General features: G+C 49.8%; 1 protein-coding gene across 5 annotated transcripts in view; it reads right to left on the bottom strand.

Moving 5' to 3' along the window:
• Window positions 1-2,090: 2,090 nt before the first annotated feature.
• NEURL1 (neuralized E3 ubiquitin protein ligase 1) overlaps window positions 2,091-11,239 on the bottom strand; it is a 144,797-nt gene continuing 135,648 nt past the window's right edge. For all 5 annotated transcript variants that reach the window (XM_040072075.2, XM_040072077.2, XM_058421656.1 and 2 more), the window contains exons 5-6: window positions 5,856-6,002; window positions 2,091-5,048 (exon numbers count right to left, since the gene is read on the bottom strand). In XM_040072075.2, the coding sequence (XP_039928009.1) occupies window positions 4,807-5,048; window positions 5,856-6,002 (389 nt within the window). In that variant the 3' untranslated portion in view covers window positions 2,091-4,806. The remainder of the gene's footprint in view (window positions 5,049-5,855; window positions 6,003-11,239) is intronic.

Here is an 11,239-nt window from a genome sequence, read left to right as displayed (position 1 = left end):
CCCTGCATGGGGCACAGGGACAGCCTCGGCCCCGGGAACAGCCCTGCGTGAGGCACAGGGACAGCCTCGGCCCCGGGAACAGCCCTGCATGGGGCAGAGGGACAGCCTCGGCCCCGGGAACAGCCCTGCGTGAGGCACAGGGACAGCCTCGGCCCCGGGAACGGCCCTGCGTGAGGCACAGGGACAGCCTCGGCCCCGGGAACGGCCCTGCGTGAGGCACAGGGACAGCCTCGGCCCCGGGAACGGCCCTGCGTGAGGCACAGGGACAGCCTCGGCCCCGGGAACAGCCCCGCGTGGGGCACAGGGACAGCCTCGGCCCCGGGAACAGCCCCGCATGGGGCACAGGGACAGCCTCGGCCCCGGGAACAGCCCTGCATGGAGCACAGGGACAGCCTCGGCCCCGGGAACAGCCCCGCGTGAGGCACAGGGACAGCCTCGGCCCTGGGTACAGCCTGCGTGAGGCACAGGGACAGCCTCGGCCCCGGGAACAGCCCTGCATGGGGCACAGGGACAGCCTCGGCCCCGGGAACAGCCCCGCGTGAGGTGGAGGGAAAGTCAGTTCTGCACCACAGCTGCCCTTGGTGGAGAAGAGTTCGGGAGCAATGGCGAAATTGCAGCTCTGGTTTGGATGTGGCGAGGGGATGGCGATGGCCTGGGGAGGCAGGGCAGGGCAGGGCAGGGTGACTGCAGCGATGCCCAGCAGATGAGGATGCAAAGCTCCCTGGGGCTGTTGCATGTGGCGGCTGCCTGAGGGGCTGCACAGGCTGAGGCTGGCGGAGGGGAAACCTGGCAGATGTGCCATGGTCCCTCTTGCTGATGCCAAGGAAGGGGAAGATCTGAGTTTGGCCCCGAGCCTTAGCATTTCACTTATGCTAATCTGCGGCAGTGCTTGGGCTCAGCCCCCCGGCCAAGTCAGTACCGCTAGTTTCTAGAGCATTCTGTATTGTGCAGCCCTGTCCCTTGCTCCTGCGGGAATGAAGAGGCTTTCGAGGCCCACTAGAGGTCCTCCTGTCCCAGGGAAAGCAGGACCTGGAACAGCTCTAGGAGGGCAGCACACAGCTGTGCAGACTTGTCCCAACAGCTGAGATCTCCTCAGGCGGGTGTTGGAGAAAGCTGGGTTAGAGAAGTGCTTTTGCTTTACCCAGCCTGGGATGTTTTAGGCTGCTGAGGAACTGTTAGAGTGGAATGGCTTCAGCTGGAGAGGCTGAGGACACCACTCCTGGGATGTTCCTAGCTCTTGCCAGATGGAGCATCCACACTGAGGGAGAAGACGCCACCTTAAGTATGTCTTGTGACAAGAGCATGATCCAGATAGTCTCTCATCTACTGAATAGTTAAACAAAAAGATGAGGAGAAAATCTCACATTTGTTGTATTGCTGGTGTGCTCCTGAGCAGATACCTGCAGCAGAGGGTTGGGTTTTAAGGGAACTGCCATGACCTCTGGAGAATCCAAATTTGCTTTGGGTCCTTGTGTCCCTTGCTACATACCCAGGAAGCATCTGCATCTTACCTCAGCATCTCGCTTGGCCAGACCACAGATTGTCAGCGGGCCTTCTCAACATGTTGTTCAGTTCAGGGCTGGGATGGAACTGCTTTGCCTCATCTTCAGCCACCCTGCCTGTCCCCTCCTAGGCTGAGCAGTATGTCCTGGGTTTCCTCACAGCCCACGTTCTCTTTCTTATGCTGCTGGAGGGCCCTTTCTTGTGGTTACAGAAGAGACTGTAAACAAGGCAGTGAGAGTAAAGAAGCTGTGACTTCTCTCTGGGGAGGGCATGAAGGGGCTCAGGAGTGTGGGGCCTAAGCTTCCAGGACTGCTGTTAGCCCGTGCTTTTACTTCCTTTATTCCTTAGGTGTGTGTGGTGCTCACCAAGGTGATATTAGTATCCATGTCCCAGCGCCCTCCCATGCTCAAGCACTAAAGGAAAGCCTGAGATCTCTCCACCCAGCTCCCCCTAAGCAAGAAGCTCTAATGCTACCCTTGCTTTTACCTCAGCCTCTCACTGTGCTGGCCACTGTGTTTTGCTGCTCTTAAGAAGTGGTAAACACTCAGTCACCCATGCTGCTGCAGGATATCTAAATCAACTTTATTCACGATCACAGTTATCCAATTTTTTCACAATGAATTATTCTTCTCTTTAAACAGAACACAAAACATCTTAAAGTAAAGCAATGAAATGCAGATGACACAACACAGAGGTACATGGGAACCTACACCGGTCAAACAAAACAAAAGATTAGGATTTTTGTTATTTTTACTGGTTTTGCTGGTTTGTTTTTTTCCTCCCTGGAGAGAGCCTTTTTCTCATCCCTGCTTACAGCTGGAGGCCAGCCTATGCAGGGGTAGGACTGAACCCCAATTTGTGAACTCAGCTGCTGGGGGAGCTTTCAGCTTCTCCTAACTCCAAGAGTTTGGTCCACAGTAAAACAAACACAGTTAATATATTAAAACACTCTCAATTCAAAAAGTAGAAAGGGAATTTACACCACTGCACTGGTACCCATGGATGGAATTCCTTGAAAAACAAAATTTACCCCTTGGCTTTCCCTGCATGGAGCAGGACTGGTCCCACTGGTGTGGTGAAGGCTCGGGAGGCTGCTTATTGCACGTTTCCCCACATCCACTATTTCAACACTTTTTTACCCCTTGGGTTCCCCCTTTTTTGAAATCTTTGCTCTGGAGTTTGTGTAACTACTGAAGGAGGCTCCCTGTGTATGCTGGTCACAGCTGGAGCTGGCTGTGTGCCTGAGGACCAGCCATGCTCCTTGCTCTGACTTCCCCCAGGCTCTGCCAACCGGCCTCCTCCTGCTCCTCGGTGAGGGCATCTGGGAATGGGAGCCACGAGCTCTGGAGCTTTTGCCAGCTGGCCCAGGGGCCAGGGCTGGGTTTGGGCTGTACATCAGAGGTATGCCAGGAAAATCCCTGTCACCCAGAGTATCAGTGTTCAAGTTAGTGCTGCCCGCAGGGCAGGCTGGGGGGAGCTGCAGACCCCTGGGTAGGCTGCAGTGATGGTGGCACCTTCAGAGAGACGCTTGACAACGTGCTCCCCGGTGAGTAGTCTCTTTTTGCATCTCCTTGAGAGACAGAGCAAGGATGTATTTTCCAGGTATTTTAAGGAGCAGCCTCTGCCAGTGTGCGTGGCGAAAACCCACCTGCTGCTGGGGGGAGGGGGTCATGATGTCCCCCATAGCATGTGCCTGTGTGCATAAAATGCTGTTATCCCTACACCACACTGTACCCCCCTATCCCATCAATGGCCAATGCTCAGGTGCAAGAAAAAGCTCAGCAGGAAGGGTGTGACTCCACAGCCTTCCCTGGTCTGGCCACATGGGTGATGTGGTGGGGGCAAACTCCACTGCTGTGGCACCCTAGCCCTGACCCCCTGCTCAGGACCCAGACACAGTCCTTCCCTCCCCTGCAGCCTGGGAAGGCATCAGGATGGGTTGGGAAGGGAGGCAGATAGCTCCTACTGCTGCCCAGCCACCCAGCCCAGCCCCGAGGGCCAGCAGCCCTGGGCACACCTGTGGCCATGGCAGAGCAGCAGTTGTTTGCATGGGAACCATGGGGGCACCATTGCTGCTGGGCACAGCTGGGTTCCTGACTCAGGCAGAAGATTTGTTTAAATAAACCAAAGCAAACCAAACCCATCAGGTTATTTTTTTTCTCATTCCTTACTTCCTAGCACATAGCTGTGTTCTGCCGGTGTGGCTGTGAAGAGCTGAGTACCACCTGGCTGGTTTTGTCTTAAAGCACAGTGATAAAGTCACCAGTAAAGGTAACCCACAGACATGTGGGTTTATACATTCTTCCCCGGTGAGGCTGGGATTTTTCCTCACAAGTGCTGTCTGGATGGCAGGGGGAGAAAGGTGAGGGAGTTGCGTGTTCCTCTCCCACAGGACCCTGGGAGAAGAGATGCTGCTGAATCCCTTGTGCTGCGCGGGGCCCACGCGCAGGTTGGGGGCGGTGGGGTTCGGGAGCCGCTCGTCGTGCTGCGGGGTGCTGACAGGAGGTGGCTGACGCTGCTGGGAGAGGGAGCAGAGCTGTTGCCAGTGTTCGTTGCCAACCCCACCAGGAGACGCTGCTGGGAGAGGGAGCAGAGCTGTTACCAGTGTTCGTTGCCAACCCCACCAGGAAAGCCTCTGTCAGAGGATGGCAATGGAGGAGTTGGGGACAGCCCTTGAGGGACTGCCATGGGTCTGCTCTTCTGTCTGCAGACACGGGGTGGGTTTTCCTTCCCAAATCTTGGGCTATTTTCTGCACTGGCCCCAGCCTCTCTGCTGTGAGTGTGCCCACTGCACCTCCCTCGCTGGGTCAATGCTTGTCTTGCTCCGTCATTTCTAAGGAGCCTTCTCTGGTCAGGCTGGTTGCACACAGGAACACATTGCTCCTTTCTTCTCTGCGAAGCTGTCTCTGCATGTGGGGTGCCTCTGGAAGGAGATGTGTAGCACTGAACCTTTTACCACTTGCTGTCTGCGCTAAAGAGTGGAGACTCCCCTCTGCTGTGCATGGTATAGAAAGGGATGATTGCACCAGCTGGCTTTTTTTTTTTTAAATAAAGTTTAAAATCCACAAGGGAGAGTAGTCCATCACAACTTCCCTGACACTGGAGCTCAGCCCCAGGACTTGCCTGGGGCATAGAAGAGCAGCATCTAAGTTTGTCTCATCTGTTGTCCATGGAAGAGGAGGTCAGGGTGGTGGTGGGTGATGGGTTTTGAATCTCCTGGGTGATGAATAAAGACTGAGCCCTGTGTTGTTTCACAGCCTCTTCCCCACGTGCCCAGTCCCCACCACGGCATCTGCTGCTGCGCTAAGTGCTGCGGTATGTTTTGATGATATCTTTGATGGCCCGTCTGCAAATGGGGCAGCAGGCATTGGCCATCTTCTTGAGCTTCAGCCCACATGAATAGCAGAGACACATGTGTCCACAGGAGTAAATGACCGTGTCTACCATGTTCTCATAGCAGATGGTGCATTCGTCTACCCAGGGCCCTGAGACGGACGGGGAGATGGGTGACTCAGGCAAGCTGCCTGGAGAGTTGGGAGCTGTGCCTGCAACACAAAAAAACATGGTCACTCCTCTTGCTTCCTGACATCCCAAGGTAATTTCTGCCTGGCAGCCACAGAGGGAGGAACCAAGACCTAGCAGAAATGCGTGCTCCAGGACCAGAGTTCCTTCCTGTGACCTGCTGTCCTACTCACCGAGTCCTGGTTCACATGCCAAAGCTCAAGGCAGAAGAAAGGCAGCATCTACTGGGGTCTGCTGCCCACAAGGAGCAAGCCAAGACACAGCTGTTCCCATGCAGCAAGGATTTGGTAAGTTATGTATCCTACCATCAATGCCTTGGGATCATGCAGGTGTCTGGAGTTTTAAAAGTGCTGCAGAACAGCCAGCACTTTTTTACTGCACGTGCATTTATCTAAATATCGCTGTGCTTCATTGGCACGTTAGAAACAGTGATACTGTGTTTTACTGAAGGTGTGTGAAGGGAGAAAGGGGAGGTGTAGGCAGACCTTTAGCTCCAGTCCAAGCTAGTGTGAGACATGTCAGAGTCACACAGCTCCCCAGAAGGAGCTCTGTGTTACAGGGCCACGCATGCAGCAGAAAATCCGCTGCTTCCCTTGGGACCTTTCTCGATGAAAAGGGTTAGAGAAATATTGCTGTCTAGGCATCCAAGCGGCTTCCACATAAAACAGACTGAAAATAGCCCTTGCAGAGACTATCCCTTCCTCCCCAGGGGAGCTGATGGGATAATAATATTCTGTTGATTGTTGTGGTTTTCGAGCCCTTCTGGGAGGCAAGTGTGAGACTATGAAGGGAGGCAAAGGAAAGGCAGCAGGGGATCCCATCACTCTTACCACTGATAGAGCTGCAGAGGGGGCCAGAGCCACACGTTGGCAATAAGGGGCCAGAGACGCCACTGCAGAGGACAGTGGGGGAATTGGGTGTTGATGGGGGCGAGCTCGGTGTCGACAATCCCAGCCGCTCTGCTAAAATGGTGGAACCTGTGCCGTGAAAGAAATCGATGGTTACTTTTAAAAATTAAGGCTGACAAGGCACTGAGGATACATGGCAGGGTTTGCAGCTCTCAGTGCTTGACAGGATTGGTCTCATCAGCATGAAATCTAGGGAGGAGATAAAAGAATCCTTATATGCCTTTTTCAGTGCTAGCAGCTGGTCCTGAACAGACATCAAACTCCCACAACCCCTGAAATTTGCTGGAGCTCCCTCAGCTTCCATAACCCTTTGTTTCTGCTCTTAAATGCGTCTCAAATCATTTAGTGCAGTTACTTCCCCTGTGGTTTCATGCTCATGTATGCCCCCAGTACTAGAGCCAGCCATAGGATTGTAGCAGTAGAGGGGACAGCCTGCGGAAGGGTGGGCTGGACTCCAGCACAAGAACACATCCCTTTGTCAAGGCACTCTTTGCTAACCTACTGTAAGACTGCACCACTCCAGGCCTCAATAAATTCATGCAAAGTCACTCAAGGACTTTCCAGAAACAAGCATGAGGGTCTGGCAGTCAGGAAACCTTAGTTATGCTCACTGCTCTGCCTCTTTCTTGGGTGGTTTCTGTCAGAGGTAGGGAAAAGTTGCTAAAATGCATTTGGATCTAGGATGAACAAGGACACCTCTCCCTCATTCAGGAGTGTTTTCTCCACTTGCATGTCTGGATGTGATGGCTCAGGAGTGGAAAGCTTCTTCAAGTCTCTCGTAGATGTCCCCAGCTCCATTACTTCCTGCTCTCCCTGCCCACCATCAACCCCTTATTAGTGTGCTCTCTGCCAGTGAAGCCACCTCTGTCCCACAGCCTGTCTGGCACTCTCCTTCCATCTCAGCCTCTTTCTTCTGCTGTTATAACAACACATATCTTAAAGACCCTTCCAGAAGGAAAAAAAAAAACTGGAATGCTTAAAACTCTACCTTCTGCAAAGGTTTGGTAGGGGACTTTCACTGCTGCCAAAGCAGCCTGGTCCTTGCTAAGCCAGTGGTGAGACAGCAGCACACACGTGCTTGAACAAAGGGGATGGTTTCCTGGTGGTAACAACCAGTTTGCCTAAGGTTTTAAAGTTTCTAGTTCCCCAGCTGAGAAGACAACCAGGGTAACTCCAAATCAGAACTAAAATGCTGAGACTTCTTCATGTTACCATATAAGGAGCCAGAGACATGGAGGGTTTGGATCCACAGTGTCCTCAATGAGTTGGAGACTGTTCTCCAGAGAAAACGCAGCAGTGGGAGGTCAGGAAAACCCAATGTGCCAGAAAGGTCCTTCAGTTCCTATTTACAGGGAGGCTGCTGACCAAACCTGGGAGACGGGGACTACTAGTGCCAGCTGTGGATTGTGCAAAACAGCAAAAGCACAGATTCTCCTGCTCTTTTTAACAGAACAAGACTGAGCAGTGAAAGTGGAACACGGGAACTGGGAAGGGGTCATGTTTGAGTCAAAATCTGTTTTGAGGACTGTATACGAGAGAAGAAGCAATTAGCCTCAGCCTTCAGTCCCTCAGTTTCACCCCTCTCCAAAAAAAGGAGCACTTTGCTTCCAGGCACAAGCTGAAGTTAAATCAGATTCTATAAAGGGCTTTGGTGCTCTCACACTTGAGATTCTGTAGAGAGATACCTCCTTTATCACACAGATGGCAGCTGAAGCTGGAGTTCAGCTCAGTAAATAAGCAAAGAGAATGATGCAGCTCTAATGACAGCTACTAGCAAGAGCCCTTCCCCTCCAGTATGACAGATGACCGAAGCAGAAAACTTGCCCTGTGGTAACACACGCTGAACACAAGCCCAGCAGGGGCACAGGGTTCAGCTCATTCACTGCACACACAGATATGAACACCGAGCAGTTGAACAAGTTTTTCAAGCCTTCCCTCTCCTCCCTACAGCCTGGAGACATTTCTTCCACTTGGCTGACACACAGCACATTGCCTTTCTAACACCAACCTGGTCATTTTATTAAAGGCAAAATAAAGACTGTTAGGAGCGTTTCTCTTCCTGGACTAATAGGAGAATTTGGAGATGCCCCAAATATCACAGCATAAAAGCTGATGAATCATGCTGGCAGCAGGGCAAACGGCCTTTCCACAGTGCAGGGAGAGCTCAGCAGTGTAGGAACCATGGTTTTCTCTGGTTGTAGCTGGTCTGAGTCCCAAAATGGCCTTGCCAAAGGGCCAGCAGACACCTTGCCAATTCTTCCTCCAAATACAAGGCGCAGCTCTTGACTTTCCTCCAGCATCAGTATACAGCTTTGTTTAAAACGATCTGAGTTCCCTACCAGACAAGACACATTTCTCCCTTGGTGACAGAATAATCAACATAAGACATGTTACTCATGCTTTAATATATTGCTGGATGGTGTGCAGATACCATGACAAGGAGCACGGAATGAGATCATGAGCAGAGTGGAATGAGTGTGGCCAGTCTGGCTTAACTAAAACCAGATACATGTGCTCAAAGCCAAACATGCTCATTGTGTGCAGAGTTCCCACCAAGAGCCAGCTTTCAAACCATGACTTAAAAAACTAAATAATTCTATGTAAATCAACTTAAACATTCTTTCTCTCTCTAAAGCCCCCAGATCAATTGTCTCTGCTGCTAACTTGTCTCATGCTTGATCTCAAACGTGCTGAACACACTGGAATCACCCTTAAATAGATTTTGAATTGATTCCATTTGCTGTTTTATTTTTACAAAGTCCAATTATTAGCAAAGACTAATGCAGATTGATGCTTTCTATACGCTTCTGTACCTCTCACTCTGGGAGAGAGGTGCAAACAAATTGAACCACTATGTCCACCCACCAAAGTGGGTGGGTTTTTTTCAGAAGCATTATGTTTTCAGAAAAGAGCTCTACCATGGAATGTACAGACATCATGATGCCAGGAAAGGCTGTTAGTATGCTAAAGGTTTGTAATTCAAAATGGTCTGCCAAACTGGAAATACTATCAGAAACACATGGTATGGTACTCAAATGCAAAATGCAGCACTTAGGCAGAGATAATCAGCTACCTAAACACAACACCATCCTGTTACAAAAAGGCTGAGCCAATCCAGGGTCATCCTCCTCCTGTTTAAGGAGGCTGGAGACACTGTGGTATCTTTGTCCCCGGAAATACTCAAAACTCAACTGGACAAAGTCTTGTGCTACCTTGGAAGTTAGCCTTGCTTTGAGCAGGAGGTTGGATTAGGCAATTCCATGGGATCCCTTCTGACCTAAAATATTGTATGATTCTATGATTTTTATATGGCAACATTTTTTACAGCTTGATGAATGCAGTAAAGAAATAATCTGCTCTTCATGAATATTCTGGGTAAGACAAGAAATCATGGGTTCAGACTCCTAATGTGCTAAGGTTAGACATTATGTAGATAGGGAAGCACTGTAAAGCAATCAAGCCTTCCCACAGAGACCATGGCATCGCCATCACAACAGCTCTTTAACGACAGGAAGGTGAAGTAAGTAATCTCTTGGGGTCCCATACAGCATTTACAATTCTTGAGAGTAGCTATCTGAATCTATAACGGCCCTTTTATAAAACATCCTGTGACCAAAATACAGCATGCTTTTGATTTTCTGTATCCATTGTGGGGAACAGGGTGATTTCTCAGAACACTGCAATCCACTCTCCAGGGCATCTCCTGAGGCTGTCCCAGCTTCCAAGCATCTCTCCTAATGGCAACTGAATGGTAAGAGCTGTACTGTTGGAGGACTTATAATGGTAAAAAGACCAGATACAGTCAATGCTCCCTAAAAATGCAGTTTTCAATTAACTCTCCCCCTCGATTATTTCGTAAAAGTATTATTTCTACATACATTTCTGTAACAATAATGCAGAACCAGTCTGCACTCCAAATTCATCCTTTTTTCCCGCTTTGAACCCACCCCACTTAAACTTTGTTTTTCCTGGCTTACAGGATGCAGTCAGTGAGTGTCCACTACTACACAACTCACAGTTCACATAGTTTGATGATCTTCAACATTTTTATGGGCTTTCTTTGCCCATAAACATCTTGACAACTATTCCAGAAGCTTAACTAAACATTGTTCCTAAAAGACAAAGCACAGGAGCCTCGTTCCATAGTTTCTAAGGAACATAAAGTCTTATGCAACATAGTAACTTGCCCATATGCTGAGTTTCATGTGGAGCATATTGACATCCCCTTCTCTTTTATAACACATTTACTGCATGAACAGGACAGATAATAAAGATCAGGTAATTAACAATAGCAATCACACATTTTCAATGTTGTTCCATCCATCCACAGGCCCCAGAGCTTCAGACAGTGGAAAAGGTTAGTACAGCTGCTCAGGTCTGGTTGCAGCATATTTAAGGGAGCTCAAGAGATCTCTGCACTTCTCATTAATTTCAGTCGAGTGAGCACTGGGTACCTGACAGTCATCATCACTTAGATGCCTTTTAAAACTCTCAATGTGATTTCCTCTTGTTAGGAGACAGATTGCTTAAGCATGTCAGCTAAAATTCTTACCCTGTCTCAAAAACTCTTCAATACCTTTTCTCATCTTTAACACTCTCAGTGTACCAGGGCCATTTATTCTGTTATCTAAACAGGATCCAGGTTCTTTCAAAAATCTGGGAAATGTGGGTTCTTAGCTCATGTGAACATCTCACTTAGGAGGTCTGTCCTGTAATACATGAGCTGCTCCAGAGTGAGTGGGCTGTGATGTTACTGAGACTGGATATTGGATACCGGAGCATCCATATTCTCTTCAGATTTTCTTGCTTCCAGCCAAGGCTGCAGGAGAGCTATTTTGTTCCCCAGGGCCACTCAGGTCTTGCCCAACAGGGACTTCTGAATCCATTGTGCTAAAATGAAAGAACAAAGCACCTGTTGCTGCCTGGTTACATGGTAGTTAAAAATCAACGATAATGTTAGGGAAGGATGTGAACACATCCATCATTTCTGAATGCTGTAAAATACGTGTATTTTACACATCCATTTGTTGTGTTCCCACGGTGATGGGAACAATACTGCCCTGGCCAGAAACCAGAGCTTCCTTCCCCTTGGGCTCAATGGTGTTTGGCCAACCGTGCTCTCAGAGCCCAGGCTCTGTGCTGCAGCTCATCTCTGCCTCTCAGGTACATCAGTACCTGGTGACCCACATCAGCTGATGGTCCATGGGCTTTTTTGCATTCAAGTATTTCCTGAAGGACTTAAAAACTGTTCTGAATAAACAATAACACATTTTGTCCTTCACAGGCCCATGAAAACATAAGGGATT

The sequence above is a fragment of the Hirundo rustica genome, chromosome 8 (assembly GCF_015227805.2).
Source record: "Hirundo rustica isolate bHirRus1 chromosome 8, bHirRus1.pri.v3, whole genome shotgun sequence".
Taxonomy (NCBI): Eukaryota; Metazoa; Chordata; class Aves; order Passeriformes; family Hirundinidae; genus Hirundo; species Hirundo rustica.
This window is presented reverse-complemented; position numbering and strand designations above follow the sequence as displayed.